Source organism: Desmodus rotundus, chromosome 10 (assembly GCF_022682495.2).
Source record: "Desmodus rotundus isolate HL8 chromosome 10, HLdesRot8A.1, whole genome shotgun sequence".
Taxonomy (NCBI): Eukaryota; Metazoa; Chordata; class Mammalia; order Chiroptera; family Phyllostomidae; genus Desmodus; species Desmodus rotundus.
In genome coordinates this window covers 32187936-32203263 of record NC_071396.1, presented here as the reverse complement: position 1 = coordinate 32203263, position 15328 = coordinate 32187936, and the positions used below count along the sequence as shown (strand labels likewise).

At 50.9% G+C, this 15328-nt stretch overlaps 1 protein-coding gene and 1 long non-coding RNA gene across 2 annotated transcripts in view; one reads left to right on the top strand and one right to left on the bottom strand.

Annotated features, from left to right (window-relative positions):
• Positions 1-15328, bottom strand: part of LOC128779391 (uncharacterized) — an 84569-nt gene that overhangs the window by 2142 nt on the left and 67099 nt on the right. The window contains exon 2 of the long non-coding RNA XR_008425315.1: positions 4579-4674. This is a non-coding gene — a long non-coding RNA (uncharacterized lncRNA). The remainder of the gene's footprint in view (positions 1-4578; positions 4675-15328) is intronic.
• Positions 11686-15328, top strand: part of ST8SIA2 (ST8 alpha-N-acetyl-neuraminide alpha-2,8-sialyltransferase 2) — a 42330-nt gene continuing 38687 nt past the window's right edge. Inside the window, exon 1 of the mRNA XM_024561898.3 lies at positions 11686-11819. Within this exon, the coding sequence (XP_024417666.2) occupies positions 11722-11819 (98 nt within the window). The 5' untranslated portion in view covers positions 11686-11721. The remainder of the gene's footprint in view (positions 11820-15328) is intronic.

The following is a 15328-nucleotide window of genomic DNA, read 5'->3' as shown; positions in this document are numbered from 1 at the left end:
GATCTTTGCCCACATCATTACTTGTTTAACAAGAGCCTGAGCTACTCAGAGATGCAATGGCCAAGGCAGCAAATGGCACTCCGTTAGCTCCTGAAACCTGCAGCAGAGTCTCCTGGAGAAACACGGGATCCGCTATACACCAAAGTAAAGCTGAGAGTGCTAGCACGCCGGAGAACTGGAGAAGAGCTCAGGATCCCGCACCTACTCTTCCATCGTAACGGAAATGGCAACCAGGGATGGAGTGCCAATGCTTAATGTCCTCCTCCTCACTTCAGTGTCATACCTCTGGAAGGAGCAGCTGGTACTACTGCATTTTAGCAATAAAAAACTGAGGCACCGAGGGAACACACCAATCCCATCAGTGGTAAGTGGCAGCAGATACTTGAAGACAAACCTGTTGGCTCTAAAGCCTTTAGTCTTCTCTTCATACAGGCTGCCTCCATGTTTCGCTAACTGTGCAGTAAGTTTACAATGGAGTGTTATGCAGCCATAACAACTTGGAAAATCCCATGTTGTCATGTTTTGTGAAAAACCAGGATATAAACATATATGCACACTTTCTTAATATGTATGCTTTAAATTTTTTACATAGGAAAAATGTATTAAGCTCAACCAAAATAATATACTGGCTGTGTTGAGTGGTAGATTTTTAAGTAAAATTTTAAATAATTTCCAAATATGTATTACTTTTTTCTTTTAAAAAACCAATGTGGTTATCCAAAGGATAGCTGTTGCTAAGCACCACTGATACCGTAAATCTGTCACGTGAGAAGGTGCCCGCCCATTCTCAAGGAAGCACACACATCAGGGTTCTGTTTCCTGATAACAACGTGGGTTTCGGTGCTTCGATGCCCCTGGCGCCCAGCAGAGGTCCCAAGGGTGTGAATCAGACTAGACGTGAATTGACAGGGAGTGCTGGGTCCTGTTCAGAGCTGACAGTCTGTGGCCTTCAGACTCAGAAACACTTTGCTGGCCCAAGAAAATATTTAGGGGGCTCAAATCAAACTTGGGCTCTGCATTTATGAGCTGTGATTTATACTAGAGCAGCAGTTGGAGAAAAATAGTCATTGCCTCTGAACACGGAAAAAAGCATTCCCTAAGCAAAGCCAGCTGCCTCCTACAGGTGCCCTGAAAGGAGTAAGTCTTTCCTACAGAAAAAAAGTCAGACGAAACAGGCCAGCAGGAACTCCAAGATGAAAAAAGCGCACAAAAATTAATAAGCTTTCTCTTCTTGGAAGCAAAACTCGGTGTGTAAAAAGCACAAATGAATGAACACATGATGACAGCTGCTGGGTGCAGCGTTCGCCTCCTCCTTACCTGCTGCAGGAGCAGCGCTCTCTCGCTTTCAGAACTGGGAGTAATGAGAGATGCGTTTATAAATACACCCACTCTTGCCGTGAATCTCAGTATCTTCAACTCCACATCCCTGGAGGACTGACTACAGGAATCCATTAAGCTAATGAGGGGCTGGCTGCAGCTATATCTGTGCGACATGTTACAAGCATCACCCGTAAGCGAATCAGGATCTTCCTCAAAGCTCTTGCCTTCTGTTTCTTAAGTATCAAAGTGTTGGGCACCGTCCTGGGCGCGCGGGGGAAGACGTTTAATCCCACGTGAGCTGTGAGGACACAAATGTTGCACTGCTATCACCCTCGTCTTCCTTCCCCAAAGAAGTGGGTTTGCTATTTTATATACCACCTTTGAGGGGAGGGCAGGACTGTCAAGAGAAAGACTGATTTTTGGTCTCCACCGTATGCCAGGATATCTGACCACATTCCCACGTTTTAACTTCTCCACTTAAACAGCTGGAAACTCTTATCTACTTTGCTTGTGCCCAAATCAGGGCCAGTGCAAGATGTCTGTTACTGATTTTCATCCACAGTGCAAGGAGTCAATCCGTCACCGATTTCCATTATTCATTCTCAGGAGAACTACTCAAATTTAATTTCTTCACTGAGACTAGGAGGGGCACTAAGAAAAGGACCTTTTTCAGAGGTAACTTGGATTTTCCAACTAGTTTTTGGTGACCCACGACCATCTCCCCTAGATTTGTCTGCCTTACATCCTAATTTCCAAAGATATTATGTCTACTTTTCATCTCAATTCCAGTTATGTGGTGCTTGAAACTGGATTCTGTGGGTCTATGCAGGTTAATAAGCAAAATACAGGATTCCTGTCCTCTGGGCAGTGGTCTCCTCTCTGTGTTCTCATTCTCGCCATTTCTCTCTGACCCTCCCAGACCCTGTGTTCATCTGGCCCTGGCTTAGCCCAGCAATTCCACTTCATTTTCATTCCCCTTCTGGCACAGCGCCGCCTGGTGGCTCCCCTCTGCTATTACAGCAGGACAACCAAAGCTTGGAGGAGCCTACCAAATGCCTGCAAATGAAAACATCTAGGATTGACCACATAAAAGAAATCAAATGACTGATAGAAAAAAATTTTCTCCTTTTGTGGAACGGCCCATAAATTCACAAGCTGCATAAAAGTGAGTAAAATCTGTATTTCTATCCATGTCTTCTCTGAAAAGACCTCTTTTACTGTATTTTGTCAGAGGACGAGGATGACTTTGGAGTGGTTAACCACTCCCTGCTGGCTTCTGAAAGCACAGCTGTGTAATGGCTTGCTATTGGCTAAAAAACTGTAATGAGCCATCAATATTATCGATACATAAGAGTTTATCTTCTCAACTGGCTGGAGCGACCTCCGAGTGGTAACTGCCGTTTCGTACGAAGTGCCTGGCTCTCACAATGCCTAGCTGCGCACTGACCCCTGGCTCCTGGCCGGTACTTTGCCAGGAAAGGAAAAAATTAAGAGAACAAAGTGGTAATTATCTGTTTTAGCTGTTATGTTTATTTGAACTGAAAATGTTGAAAATGATAAAAATGTTGGATACGATTTTTAAATTTCTCTATTTTTAAAAAATGGGGGCTGTTTAGTGATTTCCTCCCCATCGCTATTTGTGGTCAATTCCGTTCTAGAAATGGAGAATAAGAAGTTCTTTTCCTGCCAACTTCATCTTCTCCACTGATTTCATCCCCCAGTGCATGCCCCTAATGGAGCTTAAAATGAATGCAGCTTGGCTTTTGTTTTTGCCCTTTGTTGGAGCACCTCCGCCAGAGGCCAGCTGTGGTCTGAGCCCGGGGACTCACCCTGTGGGAAAGGCATCTGTCCCTCCCAGGGGCAGCCAAACACAAGGTGAGGAAGGGGAGGGGATGATGTAGTCCCCTTTGCTAACCCTGGAACCATAAGAGAATATGGTCTTTTGAAATGAGCTGCACTTGGGAAAATAAAAGCTTATAGAATACGTGAGAGCCAGGAAGTTATCAATCCAGGTGGAAAAGTCGAATGACAATATTGGGAATGTGGGAGGTCCTTGTAAAAGGCCAGGTGAAGTCCCTTATACCTTAAAAATTGCAAAATAAATGTTACAAAGCTCATCCCAAATGGGGATCATTGACAGAGAACAAGGGGAAAGGAAGGACACGGTAAAGAAGGTCCCCCAAGTTCTCCAGCTGTCACTGGTTCCCCCTTCCTTCATAATCTTCCCCCACAGCTCAAGACCCACACTTCACACTCACAGCTGAGACCATGGACTTGAGCCAGTGGGTCCCTCCAGACAGGTGTAGAGTTTGGCTAAAGATCTTATGGACACTTAAAGGCCTATAATAACCCGCTATAGGGTCTTTCCAGATCTGAGGCCCTGGCTTTTTCCCTCTGAAAGACGACTAAAGAATCGAACCGGCCTTCCTGACCTCTCGGGGACCTGTGTGCAGCTATACTGGGAAAATCATGTGACATTTCTCTGATTCAGTATATGAGTAACTTAAGTGCTCACAGGTGTTGCCATCTTGTGCCCAATCTACCTCCCAGTGATGTCAGATGGCTGGAAGCCAACCCCACTCCCAGGGCCACTCAGGAAAATTTACTGAGGTACTTTCAGACCAAAAGAATAACCCAGCACTCATTTGTCATCTCAGTGAATTTCCAGAAACCGCAAAATAGACTGTGTTTATGCCATTGGATCAAGGCAATAACTGGGGGTTCTGTTACTGGCTGAGGACTTGGAAGTTAACAAACCAGAGCTATTACCAGTAATATGTTGACAAAAAGTCAGGTACACAGCTACAAATCTCCATAATCATTTAGAATTGTCAGAATTATATTCCTGTCAGTAAACACTTACTTGGAATTTCAGCTATACATGGGATTTTAATGTACCATAGAGAATATTTGTAACACAAAAACATGCAATACTACTAGGTCATTAACATAGTCATTCCAAAAAATGCTAACTCTAACGAATGTGAAGTAGTAATGATGCCCTCGCAGAGTTTGGGAGAGACTGAGACAATGTGAATTTTATACATCTCTGTTAAAAAAGAAACTGTCTGGGGAAACTTCCATCTCAACAAATTTCCTCTTACCAAGGAAGGAAGGAAAAACATAGATGGAAGGAAAGAAGGAAGGGAGGGAGAGGGAGGGAGGGAGGGAGGGAGGGAGGGAGGGAGGGAGGGAGGGAGGAAGGAAAAAAGGATAGATGGGAGGGAGGGAGATGTAAAGTCGGTAGTGGTCACATACCTGCATTCAAGGTGAGGATTATTCTTCTCTGAGAGAGCTGTGATCAGTGGGGTGACTAGAAGGCCTGGCTAAGGACTTGAGTTGTGAAGATCTCGACTAAAAGGAAAAGAAAGGTGTGTTGATCATGATCCTCGTGTTAATGTTGCTCTGCCAGCCCTCCTTTTCAATGCCCTGCATCCTTGGGTCCTCAGTAGCACTGCCTGCCCACAACCACGCGCTGCAGGGTTTGAGCGATGATGAGGCAGAGGGGGAAGTGGCGGTGGGGTTTGGGTACCGTGGGAGTATGAAACCACCACCTCCTCTCCCTGGATATCTGAACTGTCCCTTTGCTCCAGAAGTTGGGGCTTGGCTGTGACCCGGAGCAATCAGAGAAGTCCAGGTTAGGTGATGACCCAGCGACATCAGGTGAGAAGCCCAGGGGAGGGAAGCATCTCCATGGCCTCCAATACCAGTGGGACAAAGTGGCGTTGACTGTTTTTCTTCGCCAGAAATTGCAATATGAATATTAGGTAGATGCTTATCAAAAGAAAGATAGGAAATTGCTTGCAAAACCAATTTTCTTTACTAAATTTGTGTGTTTATATTGGGTTATTGAGAAAGAACATTAAACTCTGGCCAAAAAAAAATTCAGTGCAGAGAAAATAGGCACAACAAATTTTAATGACTGTTTTCCTCTGATTACAGAGTAATTTATGATCATTGCAGGGAAATTTATAAAATGAAGAAAAGTATGGAGGAAAATAAAGAACAACCCAATTTTACCATCCAGAGATAATCACTGTTTGCATTTCATTTAAACCCTTTCTACTTTTACATAACCTAAATAATGAAGAGTAGTCAATATGTAATGATCACATTCTCTAAGTGCTTGAGACACGATTCATCTGTTCTCACTGGCGCCCGTGAGTTGAGTATGATTATGTTCTCCACGGAACCTCGAGAGGACTTGGGCTGAAGATCACACCAAAAGCTAAGTCCTGAACAGTGCTCTCAGGATGAACCCTGAGCCAGAACCACTCGGGTGTGGCCCACCGGCCAGCGTGGGTGGGTGAGCCGCGTTACTGGTCCAAGCTGAGGTAAGCACAGCAACCGAAGACAAGCACTGAGAAGCTGGTACTTTGTAACATCTATGCGTGTGATCAGTGCCTCCTCTTGATGACAAGGGTTTGGGGTTGCCTAACACGCGAGTGGCACATGGGGTGAACTGCACCAACACACCTACTGATCGGCAATCCGTCCGGACCACACACAGTTCGAGAAGCACTGCTCTCAACCCTGTTTTTAAGTACAGGGATTATTAATATTCAGGTATGGCGAGGCTAACAGTTTGGGAGACAACTGCCATGGAAAAGATAGTTTGTTACTCACGGTTCCCCAAGAGCCACGGGCACCCCATGCCACGCAGGACCACAAGGGGAGGCATCGGAGCTGCGGGAGGCAGAGGGAGTGGGAAGAAGACATGGGAAAGAAACCGTACTGTGGATTCCATGGAAAGGAGCAGGTGAGGCAGGGTAAGCAGCCTCAGGGTTGGCTGGCATGCCTAACTTCAGCGGGCACTGGGGCCCTGGGGCTGTCCCTAGACGTCTGGCACCTGGCATTAGGGTGCTTAGGGCAGGGGGCCAGTGCCCAGGGTGTGAGAGCTCATAAAGGAAGCGTTTGGGGGTAGGCTGTGCGTTGGTTGGTTTGTATAGAAAAGGCGCATTCCCAGGCAAACCCTCTACTACTCTAGGGACTGCCTAGCCCTGAGAGGCGTACTTCCCAGGACCAGCAAAGCCCAGATGTCAAAGCATTAGAACAAAAAGGTCTGCTTAATACAAACCACTACGCTGCCTTCCCAGGGTCACAACAATGAGACAAATGCAGCCGGGAGAACGCTGAGAAACACGAAGATACAGCAATCTGAAACTGAACTCCACAAACAGCCGTGTTGCCCACGAACTCAGAGCGCTTATTAAAAATTAAAGTATATAAACTTACAATTAAATGGAGTATACTACAAGGAAAGGCAGTACACACTCACCTCATCACTCCCTAGTTTTATTTTCCGCCTTTTGCTATTATCTGTGCTCCTGAGGTTATTCCATTTACTGTGTGTTTACGGTGTAACACCCTGCCTTGCTGTGTCAATACGCGCCTCTTCCCAAGGCTGCTTTCAGCTGTGTGATGGTGGAGGCTTGAACGTGGCCATGGCGGTCAGTACTGACTGGGTTTCTACCATGCTAGATAACATGAAACCGGAAGGGAAGAAGGTCTCCACCCCTTGGGAGTTTACAGTCCCACTGACATGTCATGAAGAGGTGTGTGTGCGGGAGAAGCAGAACTGAACTCAACTAGGAGACAAGTCAGCTAGCCTCCGTCCTCAGCTCTGAAACTCCTGCGGGCAAGCCTCTCGGTCCCAGGGGACTCCATCTGTAAAACCCCACAGGAATCTGAGCTCCACCGGGGGCGGGGGGGGGGGAGGGGGTGCGGAACCGTGCCTGGGACCCACACGGCATCCCTGTCCTCCAGCATAGCTCCAGACCTGTGGTGGGTGAGGCAGTACTTGTTAAATGGGGGAGCTCTCTCCATCCTTCCCTTCCAACTCAGAGGATGTGGAGGGCCACAAGCCAAACCAGACTGAGAATAAGGGACAACTGGCACGGCCCGGCTTCCTCAGGTGCCTCTCGCAGGGGCAGGGTGTGTCATGCTGGACTCTGGGCAAAGCTGGGCAGGCTGATTCAGGGAAATCTGAGTCAGAGATCACAGTCGTAATTCCACTGATGGGAATCGTGAAAGGACAGGCATTTTTCTTCCTCTCCCCCATTTGGTACCTGACTTTGTGCTTGGGTTCAAAGCCAACTTTAATCCTGACTGAAGAGCCTGGACAAACCCCTGCAGTAAAAACTGAATCACCTGCCCTCTCCGCTGTCACCTCCAACTCTCCACGGAGCACATGCCCGTTTCTTTCTTTAGCTAATGTAATATTCTGCTATTTACAAAAGCTACGGATGGCATGCAAATGTGCCCACTTACTCCTCTGTGTTGTCACTGTGAGGACTCTGATTCGGAAGGAGAGAATGTGACGTTTGTGAGAACATTCAAACTTGGGGTGAATTTCAGAAGAGAACACAGGTTCTCTCAGTGACTGGAGGTGCTGAAACACAATAGCTCGTAAGTCTATTCCAACTACGAGATTCTATTTCTTGACACCCCCCCACCCCATGTAGCTATGCACAACTCCCCACCCCCCACAGAAAAAGCAAGGTCATTACCACTTTGTAGTCAACGTTCTAAACTGCTTTCTGAGTAAGTTCAAGGGTGTTGGGTACCCTTAATAAGAAGATTATTATTTAAGTACTGAACTTGCTTTTGTTTTTGAGTCGGATTGACTGAAAAGACTAGTCTCTCCCACGTGGAAAGATAAAAGCTGAGACCGATGATTAGGGTCTCACCAGTGTAGAAGGGTGTGCAGAGTGAAGGCAAATTCGTTCCCTGAACCCTGACATACGGGAACTAAAGGGAGACAGTCAGAGCCAAAGGCAGCACCTGTCTACACACCCACTCGGAACTGCCCGGCGTGCTGGAGGGGACTGCGGCCACCTCGTGTTGCAGATGTTGTGAGGCCAGGGGAGGACAACTGAACTCAGGTTCCCTCTCTGCCAACTGTGTCATCTGGGGCAACTTGGCCTCTTTGGAGCCTCAGTTTCCTCATATTTACGAATGAAGAGAATGGTGCCTCTGTGGAAGGACTGGCCGGAGATTGTTCATCACCCCCAAGAGCAGTCCAGGTGAAAAGTCCACCTATCTGGGGGGTAAGAGGCGGTGGGGCGAGGGTTAGTTAGACCCGTAGACACAGCTTTGAAGTCTCCAGGAATCTCAGCTCTGGGTGGCGGTCCTTACACGAGGCCGGACACTGGGAGGGGAACGCAGCCTTAGCCAGGGCCAGAGCTAAGAAGGGCTGTCAGGTGGCTGGACATCACTCCAGGAAACCCCTTCGGGCCTCTCCAGCATGTCCTGCTCCTCTATCCCTCATCAATATGCACTTCCCATGGCCTTATTAGTTGCCTGAATAGCTAACATACTCTTACTGAGCTAAAATGTTAATGGACGGTAATGACTTTTAATTTGCTGCCACTCCCATGTAACTCCTCCATCTCAACCCAAACATTCAATGACTTAGCTTACAGAAGTGATTACAGTGGGAAGTTCCAGTTTCCTGGAAAAACCAAGGCAGGACAAGGGACTGGCTTGGCCGGCCGGTCAGAAGGAGGGGCAGGGTCCAGGTGGCTGAGCCAAGCGGTGTGTCCCCACGGCCGTTTGCCCAGCGTCAGCAGACAGGATACTCACTGCCAGTCTGATCCCGCATCCTCTTTCCAGATGCCAGGTGGAACCCGAGTTCCCTGTAACAGCAGCCGGCCCACGTGGACTCACACCTTGGGCGCTTACAGAGAGCTTTTCATGGTCAGCTATCATGGCGATTCCCAAACACTGTCGGAGTGAAACCCCATCCCAAGGACTCGGTGCAAGGTCAGCCTCTCCGTTACCAAGCTAGCTCTACTCCCAGCAGATGCATTGAGGGGCATTGCTCCCTGGGTCTGGATTTCTCTAGAAGGGAAACACTGAATAAGTTCTCACTTTTCCTGGCTGTTCTTAATGACTCTCCATAAACAGGTCCAAAGGAGGAAGGCTCTGAGCCTTCGATGATAACGTGGGTCACCTAATACGAACGGAAATAGACTCCGTTATAACAGTGCTTGCAGCATTGCGGTTTACCTGACCCGGGGTGAGTTTGGGATCACCACAACCTCCCCAGGATGTTCACGATAAGAAGAGGGGAGTTGGTGGAAAAGCAGACAGCAGAGGAGAATGAGGCCAGCCAGCTTTTTCTTGCTCTCTGGGGTGATCTTATTAATCAATTATAAGCTACTCAGGAAACCATAGCTGGATTGCAGCTCACATCCCATACCATAATTACGCAATTTCACATCTATCTTCCTCCTGAACCGTGAACCACTAGAGGTTGGGAAATGTATGTCTCTCTGTGTCGGTATCTCTTGTCCCCAGCACAGCGCCTAGCACAGAGTAGGTGCTCAGTGAATCCTAAGTGATGGAGTGAATGAATGACTGACTGGAATATTGAGCAGCATTAACAGCTTCACCCTCTTCCTGATTTTCCCTGTTCAGATATCCCAACCATTCACCTCAGAAAACTCAGAGACATGACGGTGAGACCATGTTGGGTGTTGTTGGGAAACCCTCTTTTGGTGTCTGTTACCACCTCTAAGGGACCGGAAGAGTGACAGCCAGCATTGCACTCAGCATCAGAAAGTCTCCCCCCAAGAGAAATAAGTAGTAATTTAGAGGAGCGCACTGTAATAATGCTTGAGTTTTGCAAGGAGCTGGGAAAGAAATGAAATGCTAACAAGGGAACTAGTATACCCCTCCACCGGGGAAAAGATATCTGCTCCCAAGCTCGGAGCATTCCTGTTTCTCCGTGCTGCTTCCTTCTGCTGCTCAGGTGGTGGGAACTCCTCCTGCAGGCTGCCCGGCAGCCCACTTGCTGTGAAGCCTCCCTCCAGCCTGTCCTTCCTACACACCAAGGGGCGAAAGGACTGTAGGCATGGCTTTGGTAGGGAAGGCTTTTGTGCCCCTCTTATCTTCCCAGGGTCCCCTTGAAGTGATTTAGCCACTGCCAGGCCCTCTGAGGCCTGGCTCTGTGTGGGTGGGTGGCCCCAGGGGGCGCAGGTAATCTGCCCCTCCCATTCATTCAGGACGCCTCTCCAGGCAGTTAGGACACTCAATACAGCTTCTCGAACCCCAGGGATGCTTTCATAGTAGACAGAACGATCATTTCTGGGAGTTACATTTCCTAACTCCAGGATTGTTACAGTTAGTGCAAGAAAATAATGGGTAATTATTAATTCCAGTAAAACTTAAGGGGGTCCTTCCCACCCCAGGCTAAAGGGTGGTACAAAATGTAATTTGAGTTAAACTAGACTGGGGAAGTATAAAATATCAGGCACTGGGGTGGGAATGATACTCCTTGTGGGAGTCATATTTTCTGGTAGGCCTTTAGATCAAGACAGGACAGGGATGGGAGGAGAGAACCGCTGATCTCAGAGGAGAGAGCAAGGAAGAGATGAAGCCCAGACCAGCGGCAGCACCACCAGGGCCAAGGAGGCGCAGGAACTGAGCCTGCCACTGTGTGGGTGTTGCTGCCACTCCACCAGCGCATATGCCCTGGGTCCCAGCCACGACGGTGGGACCTCAGGCAACTGAGGGAGCCTCGCAGAACCCGCTTTAGGTCTATCAGTGGAGACCAAGATGACCGAGTAGTTGGGGGGGACGGTCGGTTTTCGCAGCTCAGCACCTCGCCCACAAACTGCAATCAACATCTCTCCCAAAGTTGTCCTGTCTTGGGTATTTCTTATTCCCTCTCCCCTTCCCCCACCTCCCCTCCTGACTCGTCAACTGCTGACACGTCTGGCTGGCGGAAACCGCCTGCTTGCCGCTCGCTGGGAGCTGTCCCCAGGTATTGGTCTTTGTGTCGGGAAAACTTTTCGGGAGAGAAAGCCGAGGCGCTGGACAAAGAACGGGCGAGGGAGGGCATTTGCCAGCCGGTGGGGTACGCAGGCAGTGCGAGCTCTTCCCTGGGTTCCGTACCGGCAGCACGCGGTGCCCTAAGCTCAGCCTCCCTAGGTCCGGAGTGGCAGGCTCCCGCCAAGTCCCAGTGCTCTCGGGAACTGAAAGACGGTCAGCGGGAGAAGCCAAAGGCGGGCAGCTGGACATTGGAGTTGACTAGGGTGGGAGGAGGTGAGACTAAGCACGGAGCAGAGCTGTCAAACTGCGTGCTGGGAGCCCCACGCTGGGCGGGGGGGAAAGGGAGGAGAGGGGAGGGGAGAGGAGAGGAGGGGAGGGGAGGGGAGAGGAGGGGAAAGGAGGGGCAGGCGGGAGCCAGAGGAGAGAGCGCACGAGCGGGCTCTCGGCGCCTGAGCAGCCCCCGTCTGCCACTGTAGCCGCCGCCGTCGCTGGCCAGGACTCGCAGGGAGCGCAGGGTGTCTGCCCCGCTGCGCAACGCGCGCGGAGGCTCTGGCGCTTGCCGCTGCGCCCTCCAGCCTGCTCCTTGCTCCAGCCCGCACGAGTCTCGGTGGGCGCGAAGCCACCATGCAGCTGCAGTTCCGGAGCTGGATGTTGGCTGCGCTCACGCTGCTCGTGGTGTTCCTCATCTTCGCGGACATCTCAGAGATCGAAGAAGAAATCGGGTAAATAGCTGCGCCGGGGCCCATGCCAAGCCCTGGCGGGATCTCTCCCTCCCCGGTACTCTCCGCCCTCCCCACCGGCTTTGTGTTCGGTGCGCCCCCCTATCGCTCCGCTGGAGAGGTAGGAGTACGGTCTTGGTCGGTGGTGGCGGTGCCGTGGAGCCGGGACTGTTTGATGAGCGGTGGGTGGGGGCGCGGCTGCCATGGGGTGTCCCCGGGCAGGGAGCACGGGCAGCCTCCAGCTGGCCCGCATCAGGGAACAGACTCGCCCACCCTGCCACCCTCCCCCACTTCCCCGGAGAGTCCACGCGCGCGACGTTGCCAGGGTCGAGGGAGGGTGCGGGGGAGTGTCTGAGGCGGGCGGAGGGGCCGAGAGTGGAGGAGGCAGGAGTTTCTTTGTCTCCAGCTCGGCCGCTTTCTCGCCTTGGCAAAGTGGGCAGGGGACGCGGGGATCTCTATGCTGGGGGAGGGGATCCCCCGCCGAAGCGGAGGGCGGGAGCTCTGCACCGGCTCCCGGGAAGGGGAGTGTCCCCAGTACACACGGACAGGCACACGCGCCTCTCTCTCTCGCCGACCAGGGAGCCCAGCGGTGGGGCACGCGCTGAAATTGCTTAGAGGGGGAGCACGCGGGTCTGGGCTGAGACCTCCCCGCCCTCGCCTGGCTTTGGACGCTCAACTAAACCCACGGCGCCCCCTGCACCCCCGAGTTCCCTCCCGTGCGCTCTCAGCACGGAGAAGGAGACCTTTCTGGAAAGTCTATACCGCCGCCCGGTGGTCTTCGAGGCCCCCTGGTGCACGGTCTTGCCCTAGCTTTTCTCCGGATCTCTCCTGAGGTGGGGCGGGGCCGTGTGCCCCAGTACGGGACTTCCAGGAGCGCACACTTGCAGCATGGGGCTCACCTGCTGTGGGTCCCCGAGGCAGCCTCCCGCACGTGGGGACCGGCTCCTCCTCACTTCCGTGCCATATAAAGCCTCCAATTCACAGTGCGCTGGCGGGGAGGCAGAGAAGGTTCTGAGGCGCCCGGAGGAGAGCTCCCTGACCCTGGGCATGAAGAAGGTGAGGTTTCAGAGCAGAGAGTATGTCCCTTCCTCCAGGGGGCTAGTGCCAAGCCAGGCGCCCTCTGCGAGTCCCGCACCACATGTGCCCCTCCTTTGTCCAGTTTGTTATTTCATCATATCTGCGTGAGTGGAAGGCCCCTATGTGGACAGTTCCTGGAAAGGGAAAGGGCCAATCCTAGGCCCAGATGCCCAGGCCCTAAGGACTCAACCCTGGAGCGGGCGCCACTTCCCTGCTTTCCATCTGTGCAACCCCAGAATCCCTTCTGTGAACTCTACTGCACTTCGAGAGTCCTTTTCTCTGCTTCTTCCTCCTCATCATCCTCGACTTCCCCCAAGAGCTCCCACAACTTTCCCAAATACTATTTAGTTAATACACTACGTGCCACCAGCTCCCACACGGAGATAGAGAACAGTGTTCTGTAGCTGTTCAACTCAGAAACGTGGATAGGAAAGGAAATGGGCTAGCCAACTTTCAGATGATGGAGGTCCAGTGGAAAGGGCCTTCCTCTGGGCTCCCCGCTCTTCTCCCAGATATGGCCTCTGCCTGGCCCAGACCATTTGCTGACCTTGACGTGTGGGAGAGGGAGGGACCAGCCTCTGCCCATTGTTCTGCCATAAAATCTTAAGGGCTGTGTGCTCATACAGGCATCCCTTCGCTGAACTTTCACCAAATACCTTCCACGTGCCAGGGACGTCTAATTTCTACAATGCAGTCAGGAAATCACCCTGCACATAATGCTGCGCCTTCCTGCCAAATGCACTGTAAAGCTCCCACTCCCCACCCCACACTAGCTTGTTCCAACAGGGCATCCAGGCATAAGCCCCAAGACCTTAGGTAAGAAGGGCACTTACATACATATTTAAAACCCAGGGTTTGTATGCCATGGGTGTGCCCCCGGGACCTTTTTCACTGGGGGATCCCTGCCTGGGCTGAGCCTGAGAAAAATTGTCAAACAAGTCAAATGTGTAATCTTCGGTGGCCTTGTCCTTCATTCTGGTGCCCCGTCCTAAGGCTGACCCCTGGTTTGACCAGTCACAACCTGAGACACCCACCTCCCCCAGCACCCTCAACTCTGCCCCCCACATGTTGAACTCAGAGGAGTGGAAGCATATCTAGGAGTTGCCATGTCTGGGGGAGGAAGGATAAGGGACAGAGGACAGGAACCTCCAACAGCCCCTTTTATCTACTTATAAACCAGGTTTCAAGCTCAATCACTTATTTAAATCTTATAGCCACCCCAACTTCGAGCAGCCAAAGGGGGCTCCATGTGGTAAGTGCCCTGGCACAGTGACAGTGAGGGGCGCCAGCTCTGCCTTCTGCACCACATGCCTTTCCAGGAGACCTCGAATCACACTGAAGACCGCGGAGCCATTTACCAGCCCTGCCCACCCTTTCCCAACTCAACCTCACCCTGGGCTGCGGAGGGTTACATATTACCTGCCTCTTTCAGTTCCTGGGAGACAGCAATGAGTCTAGAAGGAGAGCTGTCTCCGGGGGACAATGGACAGCGGGGTCCTGTGCTCTGTTAGAAAAGGAGGAAGGAACCGCTTTCTGGAGTAAATTTTTCAAGGATGAAAGCATGAGAAATGAAAGAGGAAAGAAGAACTATACCTGTATTGTGTGGAGGGACAAAAATGAGATATACTTTCCTTAAGCTCTTGGTTCCCTTTCTTAGAAAATGGGGCTTTTGCTGTGGTGGCCTCAGAGGCCCTGCGTTGCCCTACGAATCATGTACGGCATCGTGAGGGTCAGGGCTTCCTTCCCAGGGATCTTTCTGAGACACACATCTCTTTTCCTCAGTGATGATTTTCAAGTTTACATCTCTACACAGACAACAGCACGGTGACCACCAGAGGGAAGGGGGAGGGTAAAGGCGGGTAAATGGTGACGGAAGGAGACTTGCCTTGGGTGGTGAGCACACACTACACCGCACGGATGATGTGATGTAGAATTGTATGTCTGAGATCTATATAATTTCATTAACCAATGTCACCCCCAATAAATTCAATTAAAAAAAAGAAAAAATTTTAAATGTTACATTTCTAATTCACTGGCTTGTGGAAATAATTCCTTGAGAGAGAGGGAATTTAGAAAGATGAGTTCTCTGCAAAGCACCCAAACAAATCAGGGGTTGGGCACAGCTTTGGAAAAAGCACCCCTGGATCGCTTACATGTGCAGCACTCCTAATTTTAGAGTCAGTGGGGTGAAGTTACAAGCTACAGTCTTTTCCTGATTGTCCCTTGGGCTTTAGTTTTGAGAATAACGTGCAAGAGCGGGGTGTGGGCATGACCGTCTTGCCTGCCATGTGTCCCCAGGCCCTGGCAGTCAGAAGGCACTCGGTAACATCTGTTGGGGGAGTGTCTTCCCCAGGTCTGCCCCAGGGATGGGCGCACACTGTCCTTGGGTAAGGCTGAGACTCCCGGAGCCTTAGGATGGGAAGGGAGTGCAGGGC